Source organism: Pleurodeles waltl, chromosome 2_1, assembly GCF_031143425.1.
Source record: "Pleurodeles waltl isolate 20211129_DDA chromosome 2_1, aPleWal1.hap1.20221129, whole genome shotgun sequence".
Classification (NCBI taxonomy): domain Eukaryota; kingdom Metazoa; phylum Chordata; class Amphibia; order Caudata; family Salamandridae; genus Pleurodeles; species Pleurodeles waltl.
The window spans coordinates 134,258,583-134,277,302 of record NC_090438.1 but is presented as its reverse complement, the minus strand read 5'-3'; the positions used below and the strand labels follow the sequence as shown (position 1 = coordinate 134,277,302).

General features: G+C 47.5%; 1 protein-coding gene across 2 annotated transcripts in view; it reads right to left on the bottom strand.

Moving 5' to 3' along the window:
• LOC138262082 (probable global transcription activator SNF2L1) overlaps nucleotides 1-18,720 on the bottom strand; it is a 1,420,807-nt gene that overhangs the window by 1,199,253 nt on the left and 202,834 nt on the right. For both annotated transcript variants that reach the window (XM_069211817.1, XM_069211826.1), the window contains exon 4: nucleotides 15,259-15,359. In XM_069211817.1, the coding sequence (XP_069067918.1) occupies nucleotides 15,259-15,359 (101 nt within the window). The remainder of the gene's footprint in view (nucleotides 1-15,258; nucleotides 15,360-18,720) is intronic.

Below are 18,720 nucleotides of genomic sequence, written 5' to 3'. Positions count from 1 at the left end.
CCCGGGGACCCCATTCCAAGGGCCAATTGTAATAAAAAAGGGGAAAGGCTGAACGGCCCCCTTTTCCGAGCCTTATCAAGACATAGAAACCCCACACCCTCAGGACCAAATGTAATTAAAAAAATATCACATCACCCAGGCGGCATATGACTATAAAGAGTAGGGAGGCTGCATGGCCCCCCCTTCACGTGGCCATGGGGACTCCCCATAGTCAAGGAAGGGGCAGGGGCATAGCTTGTTCAGTAGGATTTGGGGGGGGGGGGGGGGGGGTGAGCATCATATTTCCCAACAATCATACTGGTTAAAGTATATTATATGAGAAGAAGGGTGGGAGGGGTGTGCCTAAAGGGCAGTAGGAAGGGAGATAAGCGGGGACTGTGAGGGGTACTTTGAAAACATATAATTCCGTAAAATAACCATTTTTTAAAACCTTTTAAAACAGAGACAATTGTGTGCGTTTGTGAATGTGTTTTGCCTGCATGTGTATGTAAGAATCCCAATTGAAATCCAACAAACATCTCACCATACCCGTCTTAATGCGCCTGTACCCAACTGTTTACTACAGAATACATTTATTAGGGGGAGTGTAACACCGCAAACAACCCCCTTGAAGTTACTCCCCTAGGGAGGATGCCCCAGTGCCCACCCGGGGCACCCACATACTACATGTTGGGGGCTGTGGAGTGGAGTCCCATGTCCCTTGTGGCCCCAGCCAGCTCCACACATGGTGCGGGAGGTAGCCTTGCCCCCACTCGGAGGGAGGAGCTCTTTATGCTTGCTCCCCATGGGCGAGTGCAATTTGTGTTCTATTTTGCTACTTGAATCGGTGCAAGAAGGGAAAGAGAACACAAATCTACTCCCATTCGTATGTTTGCTGCCGTTTGGTGGGAAATTTAAAACAAGTTTACATCCCTGCGCTGATGCGGGCAGGGAACTGCTGTGACCTGAAATGGGCTCACCGGGACACAGTCACTGAGCTGGTTCTGGAGAATGGTGTCCCCGGGGCCTTTGAAGGCTCAGGGAGGGGGACCATGTGACCTCCCTCCCTTTAAAATTTATTTTCGGCACAGTGGATGGGGTCTCCGGTGCCTCCTTTGGCCCCTCTCTCTTTGTTATGGAATCAGCCCCAGGGGATGGAGACCCAGGACAAAGATTGGCCTTGCACCCCCCTCATCTTAATTAAATATATCTGCCCGAGGGCATGGGGTCCCTGGGACACAAAAGGGACTGGAAGAGCCATCCCCAAATATATGAAATAAAATGGTGGCTGCCGTTTTTTTTTTTTTTTTTTGCCACAATCCTGTGGGAGTCCTGCATGAACGCGGCAAATAAAGTCATTTTGTTTACATGTTCTTTTTCCAATTTTGGTCGGGGTTAGTCCCTCTAGGTTCCCACTTTTATATTAATATATATATTTTTTTTTAACTTCAGGACAGGGGGCGAATTTGCCAAGTCCTGTAATGGCTCCAAGGAACATATTTTTCATGTTGCTTGTAGCCAATCACAGCGCTTGTCAAGTCAAGCAAATTGGCCTATGGGGAAAAAAAGCTCTGTGGGTCAATCAAAACGCTAAATTTTTCAACAGGCACTTCTGCAAGAGTCCCTTAGACCAAATAGTCTAGATATACAAATACTTGTGTACTTTTATTTTTTTTAAACTACTGAGCAGATTTACACCAAATCCTAAATAGTGATCTGTTGAGTGGGGGGCAGAGAAAAAACGGGGGTCCCAAAATGCAAAATCCCCATGCCTATACATCGCCATGCTCTGCTTTTACTCTCTCATATTAAACCACTCATGACATATTAATTGACTACATTTATAACACCCCTAATCACATATGAAATGCTAGCATTGTTGATAATTCTGTGCATGGCTGGGGCACTCAGGTAGGAATTATAGTTACCTAAGATAACTATAATTGGTGAATTTCAGTGATTTTGTTTCAAATGGCATGTTTTAAGTGACATTTAACTATAACATTCCTTCTTTGTTTTTTCAATATATATGTGTGTGTGTGTGTATATATGTGTGCACACACACACACACACATATATATATATTTGTTTTTTTTACTGAAAAAATACAGAAATACACCAGTCAAATGTAGCAGCACTAACTATATCTTGTGCCCTGCAAGAATGATTACGATCTCACATATGACATCACTCATGACATTCTATTACAATTTATGACATCACTGCCTGCCCCTCTTCATGAAAATAAAGGTCAGCCCGGGGGATAGACTCCTCAGGATCTACTGAAGCACGGTTAGGGCGGTCCCCTCCCCATAAATTATAAGATCACCCACAGGGGTGGGTTCTCCATGGCCACTAATGGCTTAGGGAGGGGGCCACGTGCTGCCCCCCAGTAAAAAATGTTTTGGCTCAGGGGGATAGGCTCCCCGGGGCTAGCATTAAATAAATGTGGAATGGCTGCCATGTTTTCTTTTTTCCCGATCCTGCAAGAGTCTTTCAGCCTTGTGCCAATTTCTGTGTTTTTTGTTTTTTTTTGGGCCCAGTTACGTCCCTCTGGGTCTGCCCCATTGGGGCCTATGGGGTCAGAGCATTCCTACCCGTCATCATATAGCTTCCTTTTTTTTTTTTTTTCTCGACTTCACGACAGGGGAATAAGTCCCAAATCCTGTAATGGCTGCCAGCAACAATTTTTCTCATATTACTGGCAGCCCATCAGAGCGCTCGCTCTTCAGGAGTCTTACTCTCTTGGGTGCAGGATGGCCCAATGGAATAAAGCTCCCTGGGCCAATCCAAACGCTCTATTTTTTAAACTGGCATTCCCGCGAAAGTCTCTGAGGCTCTCGTGAGCCCAACGGCCAAAAGAACGAGTTACTTACCTTCGGTAACTACTTTTCTGGTGGATACATTAGCTACCTGTGGATTCCTCACCTAATGAATACTCCCATTGTGCCAGCATTCGACGGAAATCTTCTTCCTAGCTTCTGCACGTCGACGAGGAGGTCACAACTGCCCACGCGACGCCGTTTGACGTCATACAGGCAATAAGAGGTCCTCGCCGACGTGCCGACGTCAGTACCAACATTTTTTACATGCCTGAGAATAATAGGCCATTGAGATGAAAGAACAAATTGCTAAATTTAATGATATTCCAAATAATTACATCATTCTAATAACTCAATCCTTCTTTTTTTTTTTTTTTTAAACAAATAAACAAGTATATGAACAATATATATCAATATGAATATATATACAGAATATATACAAGTCCTTAAAACCAAGAGGAGCACACTCAAGAATTACTTGGCTAGACCAGACAGGCAACGGGGAGGCGGGTGGGACCGTGAGGAATCCACAGGTAGCTAATGTATCCACCAGAAAAGTCGTTACCGAAGGTAAGTAACTCGTTCTTCTGATGGATACAACTACCTGTGGATTCCTCACCTAATGAATAGAGTCCCAAAGCAGTACCGCACTCGGTGGAGGGTGCCTGAATGGTCAAACCAAGAAATCCTGCAGCACCGACCGTGCAAAACGAGTCCAAACAGTAATGCTTCGCAAAAGTGTGAAGGGATGACCAAGTTGCGGCCTTGCAGATGTCAACCACAGGAACACCCCTAGCCAAGGCCGAAGAGGCCGATTTAGCTCTGGTGGAATGAGCTCTTATACCATCAGGGGGTTCTTTCTTTGATAAAGAGTAACACATTTTTATGCAAAGAACAACCCACCTGTAGAGTGTTCTCTTGTGGACTGCCTTTCCTCTCCTCTGTCCCACGTACCCGATGAAGAGCTGATCCTCCAGCCTGAAATCCTTCGTTCTGTCTATATAAAAACTTAGCGCCCTCCTTGGATCTAAGCGATGAAGTCTCTCTTCTTCCTTTGAAGGATGAGGCGGAGGATAAAACGTGGAAAGAGTAATCGTCTGGGACATATTAAAGGGTGAAACAACCTTCGGAAGGAAAGCAGCCTTGGTCCTCAACACCACCTTATCCCCATAAAAAGATGTATAAGGGGGTTTTACAGATAGAGCTTGCAACTTACTCACTCTCCTTGCAGAAGTAATTGCAACCAGAAAGACCGTCTTTAGGACCAATAATCTCATGGGGCAAGAGTGCACAGGCTCAAAAGGGGACCCCATAAGGAAAGTTAGAACCAAGTTCAAATCCCACTGAGGCATAACGAAAGGAGTAGGAGGGAATTTATTCATAAGACCCTTCAAGAACCTAAGTACTATAGGGGATTTAAACAAAGAAGGCTTGTCTGGAAGACAAATAAAGGCTGAAAGAGCAGACAAGTATCCCTTAACCGTAGCCACTGCACAACCCCTCTGTGCTAGAGACAATGCAAAAGATAAAACATCCGACAAGTGAGCACGTAAGGGATCAATCTGCCTCTCTCCACACCAAACTACAAATTCAGACCACCTATTAGCGTAGATGGATTTAGTGGAGTGTCGCCTGGCCGCTAAGAAAACATCCACTACATCAGGCGGGAGAGAGAAAGAACTCAGGTTGCCCCGTCAATCTCCAGACATGAAGGTGCAGGCTCTGGAGCGGAGGGCACAGTGAGAGTTGGAGAAGGTCCGTGTACCATACCCTCCTTGGCCAATCCGGAGCTATTAAGATGACTTGGGCCCGGTCTTGGCGTATTTTCCTCAATACTCGAGGAATCAAGGGTATGGGGGGAAACGCGTAAAGCAACTGGTCGCACCAGGTCCTCTGAAACGCATCCCCCAATGCTCCTTGTACCGGATACTGGAGGCTGCAGAATAACGGGCAGTGCGAGTTCTCCCGGGTGGCAAACAGATCTATCCGAGGAAACCCCCACATCTGGAAGATTAGACGGACTTGATCTGGATGGAGACGCCACTCGTGATCGGCCGAGAAATGGCGACTGAGACTGTCCACACGTACGTTCAAGACTCCGGCCAGATGATTTGCTATCAAGCAAATCTGATGGTCCTTTGCCCAGGACCATAGCCGAAGATCTTCTCTGCAGAGAAGGTACGACCCAACCCCTCCCTGTTTGTTTATATACCACATCGCAGTAGTATTGTCCGTCAGGACCTGAACCGACTGACCGCGAAGGGACGGGAGGAAGGCCTTGAGAGCCAGACGTACAGCCCGTAACACCAACAGATTGATATGAAACATCTGTTCTACTGGAGACCAAAGACCTTTGATTTCCAGGTCCCCCAGATGAGCTCCCCACCCTAGAGTGGAAGCATCCGTTATTACTGTGGACACTGGTGGAGCTTGCGAGACCGGCCTTCCTCGGGAAAGATTGCCGTCTGCAATCCACCACTTCAAATCCGTGGCAGCATCTCTGGAGATCATCACCAAGCCTTCGAGATCTCCTTTGTGTTGAGACCACTGCCTTCGGAGACACCACTGAAGAGCCCTCATGTGCCAGCGAGCATGCGTGACCAACAGTATGCAGGATGCAAACAGACCGAGCAGACGTAGGACCTTGAGGACTGGAATGACCGCTCCACTTTGAAACATTGGAACCAACGCATGAATGTCCTGAATCCGCTGAGGCGGAGGAAAGGCTCGATTCAATGTTGTATCCAGTACTGCCCCTATGAACAGGAGGCGCTGAGAGGGCTCTAGGTGAGATTTGGGCACGTTCACCGAAAAACCCAGGTCGAACAACAACTGGGTTGTCGACTGCAGGTGATGCAACACGAGCTCCGGAGACTTGACTTTGATCAACCAGTCATCCAGATAAGGAAATACTGCTATCCCCTTCCTTCTGAGCTCCGCTGCAACCACCGACATCACCTTTGTGAAGACTCGAGGTTCTGAGGTAAGACCAAACGGGAGGACCGCAAACTGATAGTGCTGCGACCCCACCACAAACCGGAGATACTTCCTGTGCGACTTGAGTATCGGGATATGAAAGTAAGCATCCTGCAAATCGACATACACCATCCAATCTCCATTGTTCAGCGCCAAAAGCACCTGAGCTAGGGTCAGCATCTTGAACTTTTCCTGTTTGAGGAACCAATTCAAGATCCTTAGGTCCAGGATTGGTCTCAACCGAACATCCTTCTTGGGAATCAGGAAGTACCTTGAGTAACAACCTTGACCCCTTTCCTGCTCTGGGACCAACTCCACCGCGCCCTTTGAAAGGAGGACTTGAACCTCCTGTTCTAACAACAGGAGGTGTTCTTCTGAACAACAAGATGGGCGGGCGGGATGGGGGGCGGAAACTCCCGAAAGGGTAGGGTATAGCCTTTTCTCACAATGCTGGTAATCCAGGAGTCTGATGTTATGACCTCCCACTTGTGGAGAAAATTCAGTAACCTCCCCCCTACAGGAGTGGAGTGAGTGGGAATTGGTGGAAGCCTAAGGCTGCTTCCCCTGCTGCACCCCTCCAGATGAAGAGGAAGAGGCAGAGTGCTGCTGAGTGGCTCCCCTGGTACGGACCCTACCCCTCCCTCTGAAAGATCTATAGGAGAGAGCAGAGGTGGGATGCTGGAATTTCCCTCGAAAGGAGGAGGAGGAGGAACCACAACCAAATCCTCAAAACCTCCTAAAAAATCTGGAGCAAGTAGAAGAAATGGCTTGCAAGCCCAGCGACTTGGCCATGGCCCTACTCTCTTTGAACCTTTCTAAGGCCGAATCCGCCTTGGCACCAAACAGCTTGTCACCATCAAAAGGAAGGTCCAATAGGGTTGACTGCACATCAGAGGAAAATCTGGAATTACGAAGCCAGGCCTGCCTCCTCGTAACTACAGCAGTGCCCATTGCTCTAGCAACCGAGTCAGATTTATCCAACCCAGATTGAATAACCTGAGTTGCAGCTGCCTGAGCGTCAGAGACCAGGCTCAATAATTCCTGAGGAACCTCTGTGTGCGTTGATTTAATCTCGTCCATCAGGGCATAAATGTATCTTCCTAAAATGCATGTGGCATTGGTGGACTTCAACGCCATGCTACATGACGAGAACACCTTTTTGGATGACATGTCCATCTTCTTGGAGTCTCTATCCGAGGGTACAGCCGGAAAGGACCCAGGAGCAGATCTTGCTGAGCACGAAGCCTGGACCAGGTGTTGGATGCCTGGAAAGAAAACCTGGGTCAGCCGGTGCAACCCAATACCTCCGAGCCACAGATCTATTGACGGCTGAAGAAGACACTGGCTTCTTCCAGACTTACATAATGGGGTCCAGCAGCGCTTCATTGAAAGGCAAATGTGGCTCTGCAGATGTAGAGGTAGGGTGCAACACTTCCGTCAAGATGTTCTGCTTGGCCTCAGTCACTGGCAAAGGGAGGTCCAGAAAGTCAGCTGCCTTTCTGATGACAGAATGAAAAGTGTCCGCCTCCTCTGTGTACTCCCCAGGTGATGACAAGTCCCATTCAGGGGAGGTATCTAGACCACTAGCAGTGTCAAGTCCATGGAGACCCTCACGAGAGTCCTCGATCTCCCCTTCCTCCAAGACTTGTCTCTGGTATTCCTGCTCTTCAAGGAGGCGGAGAGCAAGCCTCCTCGAGTGCAGCCTCTCCTCTATCCTCGGCGTCGACATGGCGTCAGCGGACATTGAAGAACGACGCCGATCCTCAGATCTGTCAGACGCCGGGTCTACAGGCACCATAGGTCTCTTCGGCGCCAAACGAGGAGCCGGACGGAGTGAAGACTGCCTCGGAGTAGCAGGAGGTCTAGACGGCTTCACTGGCTGAGACACCGAAGCCGCAGGAGCCGAAGCCGTAGGAGGCGAAGTCTCAGGAGCCGAAGCCACCGGAGCCGATACCGGCGCCGAGCCCACGTTCCCCAGGGGGAGAAAGGGCATAAAGGGTGCTGGTCGAAGTGCAGCCAGAGCACCAATGTTGAAGGCCAAAGGGCCCGGAGGACCAGCCGGTCCACCACCTGAAGCCACCTGTTGGAAGATGGAAAACATTGCATTCAGGAATGCGGTACTATCAGCTCCAGGGGCCGGGAAAGCCGGGTACTGGGGTGCCTGGTTTGAAGGCGACACCGATGCCGGTCTCAACGTCTGCAAAGACGGAGAAAACATCTGAGGCTGCGGAACCTCGAACACTGAAGGAGGATGGCCCAATGACATGGGCGAAGTCGGTGAAGCCGGAGATGGCAACGGCATCGTCGGCTGAGGAGTGACAATGGGGCTGACTTCCCAAGTCTTCCGACGTCGAGTTGATGGAGACCTCGATCGAGACCTCTCCCTACTCGACTGGCGCTGTGATTCTCGCCGACGCCGGGAGTCCCGATGATGCCGATGAGACTTCGGTGACGACGACTTTCGGTGATGTCTCTTCTCCTTCTTTTTCGATTTCGCAAGAAAAAGCTTGGCCTCACGCTCTTTCAGGGCCTTAGGATTCATATGTTGACAAGAATCGCACTTATCAACATCATGGTCAGAACTATGACACCACAAGCAGTCAGAATGTGGGTCCGTTACGGACATTTTGCCCCCACACTCACTGCAGGGCTTGAATCCTGACTTTCTTTGCGACATTGTAATGTCCCAAAGTAAAAATAGCCAAAAACACACTGTAACTGTCGATACAGCAACAGTAGCTCCCTCGAAGATAACCGATTCGAATGGCACGGAAAAAAGGAAACTGACGTCTGCACGTCGGCGAGGACCTCTTATTGCCTGTATGACGTCAGACGGCGTCGCGTGGGCAGTTGTGACGGCCTCGTCGACGTGCAGAAGCTAGGAAGAAGATTTCCATTGAATGCTGGCGCAATGGGAGTATTCATTAGGTGAGGAATCCACAGGTAGTTGTATCCATCAGAATATACAATTATTTTTTACCCTTCATTTCTCAAAAACTACTTTTTTTGTTAGAATTTCTGTATTGTCATTTAGAATTTCAGTACATATGTTTAGCATTGATATGGGTCGGCAGGAACCAGCATGCAATCGTTCCTTGCCAGGTTTGGGTATTACTGCAATTAACGTCTCCGTCATAGTTTGGGGAAGAGGTCTAGTTTCATACGTCTCCTCAAATACTTCCACTAGTCGCTCTGCCAAGACTCCCGGAAAGGCTTTATAAAACTCAGACGGCAGGCCATCACTCGCGGGGCTTTGGCCGACTTTAGTGCTCTGATAGCCTCTAAGATTTCCGATTTACTAACCGGGGCCCCTAAGTGTTTGCGGTCCACTACTGTGAGAGTACTCAGGGGCAGGGATTGCAAGTAGGCTTGCCTGAATGTCTCATTGGAGTCTGATTATGGTTGGGTATATATCCCCCTTAGGTGTTCCACAAAGACGCAGTTAATGGCCTGTTGGGTATAAACATCTCGGCCCTCTCAGTCTCGTGAGGTCAGAATTGGTTCGGGTGCCTTTTCTGCTTGGATTAGAAGGGCCAACATTCTCCCCAATTTATCTCCCTCCAGGTACCACCTTCTACAGGCGGCTGTTTTATTATGCATATCCAGTTGGAGCCAAAGTTCGTTCAATGTAGGTTTCAGGTGCTCCCATTCCACTTTAAGTGCAGTGGCCTTGGGAAGCCCGCTCTTGATCGCATGATTCCCTTTCAAGCATATGACGCAACGCAGTCGAGGTAGCCATACAAACCCCCCCCGGAGGACCACCTTCATAGCATCCCACTCACTTGCTTGACTCCCAGCGGTATGCAGATTCTTATTGAAATACTGTGTGAATGTCTCTAGGACTGTTGCTCAGAAAGCTTGGTCTGTTAGTGCTTCAGGTTGTAAACACTATAGGGGAAGTCTAGGGGGCTGTCTCTGTAGTGTATAGGTAGCAAGAAGTGGGGAGTTGTCAGAGAGGTATCTTGCAAGATAATGCACGTGTTATGGAATGAGCAGATGTCGCCGTAATAAGTAATAATCTGGGCAACTGTATGTTATTGTTGGGGGAATAGCAAAGGTAGGTTCTCGTGTGCGGGTGATATGGGCACCACACGTCTATCAATCCAAGTGTGTGTAGGACCTGGCTCAGTTAGGCAGTCAGACGAGGTTTAGTATTCATTTTAGGGGGTGATCTGTCCATATTGCCATTTAGTACACAGTTAAGATCGCCCGCTATAATTATTTCAGTTGAGGACACAATCTGGGCTACCCTTAACAGTGAGCCCAAAAATTCTCCATCATCGGTATTTGTCCCTTAAGCATTAACAATGCATTTATGATGAGCATCTAACATTCTTTCCAGTATGACATACCGTTCCACCTCATCCAAAAGCGATCTGCATGGTTTAAAGAGGATTCCCGGTGCGACCCATATAAGGGCTCCCCTCGCACATACTGAATATGATGTGGTGAGATTCTGGCTGGGCCATCTTCTCTGCAAGTATTTAAGACAGTCTCCTCAGAGGTGTGTTTCTTGTAAGAGGGCTGTAGCCACCCCATAGCGCCTCAGAAAGGCGTAGATCCCACATCGCTTTGAGGGGTTATTAAGACCTCACACATTCCATGTCAAGATTTTATAGGTAGTCCCCAAGTTTGCTATGTGTAGTTAAGTAGAGGTGTGTGGCTTCCCACCCCTGCAGGAGGGTCACATGGAGCAGGAGAGGGTTCAAGTTTCTCCAATGGATAGTCTCCCCCCAATGAACACAATGCAGTACTATGCCTGGTCTGGTAATAACAAAAGGAACCATCCTGCTTCTGTTAAAGAAGAGCAGTATAAATCGTTAACAACCCTGAAGAGGAAGAACTCCCTCCCCATCTCACAGCCCCCCCATCCAAAGGCAGTAGCTGCAGAACCCTCCTGATCTATCAATTGCCAAGAAGGTCAGAGACCTCGCCACAAATATCCCTTCCGAAAACCTGGACTGTAAATATGCAAAGGAAAGTGTGTTATTGGAGAATCTGCCCGACACCACTAGTGTCCCTTCGTCACAAGTCCAACCAGGGCTCAGCAAGTCTGGGGTACTCCAGTCTTGAATTGTCCCGTCTCAAACTTTTTACATGTCATCCCCCAGCCAACCTTGTATATATGCCACACAAGAATCTTTGAAACGTTAATTATGTTATTGCAAACAGTTTAGCCCCCATAAAAGGAGTCGGGTAACTTTAAGTCACCTCCTCCCTATATTGCTTCCTCAGACAAACGATCTGTGCTTTGAGTGTCTGAAAGGTGAGACAAAGGGAGGAAGAGGTTGGGGGTAATTTGGATGTCATTTTCAGTACGGAGTGTTCCGTCTTCTGTTATCAGTATTCTGTTGACCTCAGCTTGTGATGGTGCTCAGTCTTGGCTTTCAGTCCTCGGAGAGGAAGGGGAAGGCTGCTGAGCCTTCCCCTGCTTAGGTTCTCCTCAACCAGAAAAATGCTCCCCCCGTGAGGCCCAGGGCATCCACCCAGTCCAATGTCTCCAGTGGATTCTCAAAGAAGTGCACCTTTTTACCATGTTATACCCTCAGTTTGGCTGGAAAAAGGAGGCTATATTTGATATTATGCTCCCTCAACCTCTTTTTGACACACAGGAAATCTCTCCAGAGCTCCTGGACTCGCCCTTGTGTAATCTAGAAATATGAGTATGGGTGAACCATCATAGTTAAGAGGGACTTGGTATCTCACATGTTGTAGGATGAGATCCATTCCTCTGTAGTTAGATTAGTGAGCTATAATTGCACCTGGCGGCACACCGGGCCCAGTGCTCGGTGCGCTCTCTCCACCGTGAAATATTTAGAGAGGCATATAGGCTGTAGGTCAGTGGTAATCCAGCCTTCGAGAAATAATTCTACAGATGGTCCTTCATTCTGGAAACCCCACCAGTCTGAGGTTATTACGGTGCAACCGGCCGGCCGCGTCTTTCAGTCTCTCTGTGGGTTGGATGGCATCTTTTTTTCAATTTGGATACCGCTGTCTGCCATTCTCGAACTGTGGTTCGTAGAGTAGTCACCTCCCCCACTGCGTTCGTAACTCTCTCTGCCACTTTAAGGAGGACGAGTCGCAGGTGATTTATTTCCACTGCTATAGTGTCCATTTTATTTTCAAGTGCCTCTCGGGTCCTCTTGATTGCCTCTAATATTTCCGTAGTGTCTTGTGGGGGTCCTGGTGGGGTTGGGGCCCTAGCCCCTTCGGAGTGCCCGTTCCATGCCCATGGGTGGTGTACTGCATAATCTTATTTGATTGAGCTCTCCTGGTTGTTTTTTCTTTGTCTTTGGTGGGAGCTCTGTGTTGAATCAGGGGCGCACTCTTCATCTGAACTGTCACTGCATTGCAGGGGAGAAGTTTTATTTTTACTTCTTCCCTTTTATTCTTCATTTGTCATCTAGGAGGACTCAGGTCGTCGCCTGAGCGTCACACCAGGACTCCCTGTCTCAGATTGCACCCCGGGAGCTCAGTAACCATAGCCCGACTGTGGATAACCATTAGAGAGGCCCTGTCATCACATGCACCTCTACTGCGCCTGAAGATAGGGTAGCAAAAGATTTGGTGTTGCAGTGTAGAAAACGGTGTTGCTGTGTTTCCCAGCAAGGGAACTTCTTCCTTTATTCAGGGGAGGTCAGCTCTCACAGTCCCCTGCACTGTTCTTCCCAGCACCATCCCAATTTTTCTGCAAGTCCACTCACTTCATCTTACTCACAGTTCTTCTCGCCTCCTCAAGCATCCGCTGCAGGGATCCTGTCTCACTGTTGCGCAGCCCCGGGAGAGTATATATGTCTAGACCAGGAGACTTGATTATGTCACTCTATTATCCCCCATGGATACACAGGATTCACCCATCGCTCTCCTTTTTTGTTTCTATGCAGTTCACATTCATCATGGGGCATTCTGGACAGGGCCGTACCATTCACTTTCCTTTATGTAACACCAGGAGCGCAAGGATTTGGGCCAGTCTCAGCCTTTCAGTCAAGTACTCCTTTATTTGCCCCAGCCCAAGACTCCATTATGTTTATATGTCTCATTCGTATGCCAGTAGACGATGCTAGGACCCTACCTCAGTTCAAGCCCCAGCATGTAATCAGCTTGCTGTTGCTCAAGTTCGCCGTCACGAGGCGTCCAGGCAGCCTCCTCTCTCCTACCATAGCCACTGAACCATTGTTAAACAGCCGGTGTTCCGATATCGGGCATATCGCTCTCCTCTGAAGGCTGGCATCTCAATAACCAGCACAACCAGGTTCTGACTCCAGCCGCTGCTCCTCATCGTTCTCTTCCGTCTCAGCAGTCCACCTCTGGGTCGGAGAAGTCTTCGTCCCCCCATGGGTGCCGTCCTCAGATCGGGGAGGGGTGGGAGAAATCAACTCTGGTTCATGGGGGAGAGGCTTCAGGTGCTCCATCCCCTGTTTTGAATAATTCATGGGGCCAAAGAGTGCATGAATATGGCAACGTTTTCTGTTCGGGACGGGAGCTTCGGTGGGGCGCATCTAGAAAGCCATCTTGCCAAGTCTTGCCTCTTTCTCTAAAACTACTCAACCGATTTACACCACATCTCAAAAAGCACAATCTGCATACCAAGAACCAGCATCCTGCCAAATCTGGTGTAATTCCGTTCAGGAGTTTTTGCTGTAGCCCTGCCTAAAGAAGTCTATGGAAAATGCACTGGGATTATGTGATCCCCTTTTTGCTCAGCCCCCGGTTGATGGCTCACCCCAAAACTTTCCATGCACAAACTAGTCAAATAGTAGTACCTTTTTGGAGCGTTTCAATAAGATTGGTCAAACTAAGCCAAAATTATTAGCAATTCAAAAATGAATTTTCAGTGGAAACGCTGACCTAACTATACTGAACCAGTGGTGGGTACACCTGGTGTGGATGGTACTGTGCTAGTCCCATGTTTAAAAAACTTTGATAGAAAAACAGAAATTTGAGGTGAGCAGATTACGAGTACCACTGGTGTTGTAGGGTGATCTATGAAGGAGCGCCTCTCCACCTAAACATGGGAACTACCAAGTGTTCTCTGCTTTTTTTGTTTTTGTTTTTGCACAATAGTACCCTTTCAGAACTCTAAGACTGAAAGGGTACTATTTTGATTTATAATGGGTGCTTCCTTGTGACTGGACAACACAAAGCCTCTCTGAAGAACTATAATGAAAGTGAAACATGTGTCAGGGGTTGCTTTTATCAATTCCAGGTTGGCTTGGATGGTATTTTATCAATCTAAAGCTACAAAACTGTGCCTGGAGTGGTAAGAGGCCTTTGTCATTTTTACACCTCAGTGTGGATGGCACTATGCTAATCCTATGTTTAAAGACTTTGCTGTAGAAATGTGAAAAGAATTTGTCCCTTTCCAGCTCGGTGTCAATGGCACCATGCTAATTCTATGCTTAAAAACGTTGCTACAAAAACAGACATTTGAGGTGAACAGATTCAGAGTGTCGCTGGTGTTTTAGGGTGCTCTATACAGGATCTGCTCTCCTACCTAGAGTTCTCTGCTTCTGTTGTGTTTGCTTCCATACATACATACACACACATAGATATATATATACATACATATACTGCTGTACATATAATTTTCTGGGCTTTATTTGTCTTCATCAACTATATGAGTTAGTTAATTTTTACTCCATATTCGAGAAACCTCTCTAAGTATGCATGTGTTTGTGTATGTTAAGCGGTGTCCAATCTCCCTTATGACGTACAGTCAAAATTAACACATGAGAAATGCCCACACTCTAGCCCTCAAGAAGCTTTTTGTGTTGTGAGACAGAAATGAGATGGCTGTTTTTTTACTGTTTGTTCCAGCATTGCATATGAAAATAAAGAACATGTTTTTATAGACTCAAACATTAGGAGTTTTTTTATTTTTACAAAACCTTTGGAATATTGTGAATAAAAATTGATGAAATAAAGGTTATACTGTCAATTGTTGCTTCTTTGCGCTGTTTGTCACAGTTTTTTGGGCAGTGCACAGCTAGTCCAAGGAGGTGGGCAACATATATACTAAGAAGGGAGTATTATGGGTAGGGTAGAAGAGGACACAGTAGTCCACTATTAGTTGTTTTATGCTTCTTATAATACGGCTGCTCTATTGAACTTGTTTTGTACATCTAATTGAACTTGCTTTGTACACCTGATGTTTCTTTTATATTATCTTTTTTTGTGTGTACAGTGCTTTTCTCTAACACTAGACGCTCTTCAAATGAAGAAGTGCTTGATAAATAATAACAATGATGCTGGTGATATGTAGAAAAGTTCTGTTTAGCTTTTTGTTTGTTGTACCTTTTCTATTGCTGCTACTGGAGGAGATGAAATAAAGATATTGCACATAATACAGACCTCTGTGTTTTTAATTCTATATCAATTAGCTAGTCACAATGATAGGAAAAGTGTAATTCCTTTCATAGGTTTGTTTTGCAGGCTCTACCGTTCTGGAATTTAAAACAGTTTTGAAAATGGTTTCACTCACACGAAGGAGACTCTTCAAATCGTACACAAACATTGGCTGTTTTCCGACTTTCAGACAGTAGTTCTTCATCCTCCTCTTGTTCTGTGCGACGGTGGCGATAGCTGAAAAAAATAAAAGATTGTTGTTTTCTCCATAATGAACATCTCTTCTGCAATCCAAACCTTCCATCAGCATCTTGGGAACCCTTCCACAGTAATTGCTGGCACATGAAAACAGTGTCAGGAGAGCACCCCATTCTTTACAACAGTACTCCCCCTGTTTGCTATGAATTAGTTAAGGTTAAATTTATAGTGGCACCAGTACTTTGAGCCATAAGGTTTCTTCCTATATGAAACATATGGGTAAGATTCCAGAACCTAAACCTGTTTTAAAGAAGTTTGGTTAAAAAAACTATGTATGGTTGGTAACATGTGTGACCCAAGTAGATGTATAGCTAGACTACCTCCAGATCGGTTGTGCACTATTCTCAGTTCTCTCCACCATGTCAGCTCGAATACAAACATTTGATAACAATGTATTAAAAGGGAAAAAGGGTCTTGTAATAGCCAAATTCCTGAGGAGTAGCAGCATTTGGCAAAACATTAAATGAGACACGCATCCTGCACTCTCCTACTGTCAATGCTTTTATTTATATAATCTCATTCACCAATTCTTTCACACTGTAAAACGCATAGTTTTTTTTTTTTTAAATATATTTTATTAACCTTTTGTTGCTTTACATTTAAACGTTTGCTCGAGTTAACAACTTGCATTTGTTGTATGTGAGCATTAAACAGTCTGCATTTGTGACACACATTATACAATTTTAGTTACTTATTACTTTGGTATTGTTAACATTTTCTATGCATTCGTTGGTACTTGGTTTTGATATACCCAACCCTATGACGAGCCGTACTATACACTTCGCAATCTTATACTATCAATTTAACTCATATATGTGATCAGTCAACTTAAACCCGTTCTACTCTGTACTTTAAATAGGAGAATGAGAGCGAAGCAAACTGAGAAAAAGAAAAAAGAGAGAAAAAGAAAAATACAAAAATGGATAGAGAAAAAAAAAGAAGAGGGGGGGGAAATAAGCAAGATAGGAGAACAACTTTACGGCGTTATGTGGGTGGGATTTGTAGCTAACGGTGTTTGAGGAGTTAAAGCATGTAAGCATGTAGGGGGAGGCCAGGCGCACCATCGCGAGAGGGGGGACAACAGGCCGTTCGCTTCATCCCCGTATCCAATGGTGATATAGTATTTGGTGGCTCGTTGGTTTCTGTTTCGCGTTCCTCAGTGTGGGCTCTACGAGTGTTCAGTTACCCCATGGAATTCCCTGGGGGTCCCAACCCATAGGTCAATCCACCAAGATGTGCTAAGTATCTCCCACTATTCCCATTGGGGCTGCTGCTCTCTTGCATAGTCCATCCCAGTTCGCCACTAAGTCTTCCCAGGCCGGGGCAATAGGAACCTGACGGATGCCCTTGGCCTCCTCCGCCTTCAGGACCTGTAGTTCAGCCCTGGACCATTTCGTAACATCCTTTTTCCAATCAGCCAGTGAGGGGTGGTCTGAGGATTTCCAGCCCTTTGAGATCAATCTTTTGTAAAGGGCCAGGGTTAGGTCCAGGAAACGCCCTCTTACTTTCCCGTTTAATGCTGCCGGCCTGAGACCCAGTAAGCACAGTTCCGGGGTAGGGAGTAACTCCGTACCGAATAGCTGGGACAGAATAGACAATATCTACTTCCAACCAACCTGAAGCACTGGGCACCCCCACACCATATGGTCAAAGTCTGCCTCACCCCCCGACATCTTGGACACGCCCTGGGGGGCCCCCCCGTATATACGGAATAGTCGGTGCGGTGTTAGGTACGTTCTGTGCAGGTAATTATATTGGATGTATTTTAACCGCGCATTCCGTGTGATCGTCTGGGGGTATGCCAACGTTTTGTTCCACTCAGGGTCAGACAAGTCCCGCCCAATCGTGCCTTCCCATCGCTCCCTCAATGACTGCAAGGGATCTAATATGGATTGTAACTGGGTTCGGTATATTTTGGTTATCAAGTGGGGCTCCTCCCCCGACGTCAGTAGGAGGTGCAATACTCCGTGAGGAGTGGGTTCAGCGTTTATCGTGCACCAGTGGTCCTTCAGTGCGTGCACTAACTTCCCGAAGAGCAGGAACTGACCCCGGGGAACACCCACACCCGTTAGATCAGCAAAGCCCCTCAGTACCCCCCCCTCGAATAGTCCACCCACTGTCTCAATCCCTGCACCCGTCCAGGGACCGAGTCCCAGGCTTTTCGGTCCTTTCCCCCCAGACTCCATAATCAGTGCCGAGAGCGGTAAGGCCGGGGAGTATGGTGGGCCCACTCCTACTCTCTTCGCGCATCTCTTCCAGCATGCCATTGCGACTTTTAACATCATGTTGTTTCCAGGCAGGACTATTTTCTTGCCTGTCATGAGTGTCGCAATCCGTGACGTGTCCATTACCCCCTGGGTTGTCCACAGGTCCAGGTGTCCCTTGCCCGCCAGCCAGCCGGCTACCCACTGTAGTTGGGATGCCAAGTAATAAGCCTCAAAGTCGGGGGCACCCAGTCCTCCCATGCGGGTCGGCCTACAAGTGGTCGTGAGTGCAGTGCGTCTACGTCCATTGTCCCAAATTAGCTCTCTGAGCAGTACGTTCAAGCCACGGAACCATACCGGAGGGATCAACAATGGTAAATTGACAAAGTAGTAAAGGAGTCTTGGAAGCATGATCATTTTAGATAGTGCCACTCTGGCCATTATTGATAACTTCAGGGAGCGCCAAAACCCTACCGAGGACCTCAAGGATCGAGTCGCTTTGCCAAGGTTACCCTCCCTGAGATCTTCCAATTCGTGGAATATTTGAATACCCAAGTACCTGAAGGACCGAGGGGCCCAGTTCACGTCTGTCGGGCATGTTGGTGGGCGCTCGCAACCCACAGTCAAAGGGAACACGTATGTTTTGCCACAGTTTAGGCGCAGTCCCGAAACCACCCCGAAGTCCTCCAGTGCCCCAAGTGCCCAAGGGATACCACTGGGACCGTCCCTAAGATAAATTAATATATTGTCAGCGTAAAGGGAGACAATGTGTTCAGTTGGCCCCCACTCGACCCCCCTACCCACACCCCCCTCCCTCAGCCGAGTCGCCAGGGGCTCGATAGCCAGGGCAAACAGTAGTGGGGAAAGGGGGCACACCTGTCTAGTGCCACGGAACACCGGGTACGCCCTGGAGATTGTTCTACCCGTCCTCACCCTTGCTAGCGGGGACGAGTACAACAGGTCCACCCATCTAACCCAGTTTTCTCCCAGACCCATTTTTAACATCACCGACCTCAGGTAGTCCCACCAAATTGAGTCAAATGCCTTCTCGAAATCCACCGCCAACAGGGTCCCCGCCAGCGGCCTCAGTTCTTCGGGCATGTGTAATACAGAGAAGAGTCGCCTAAGGTTTAAAG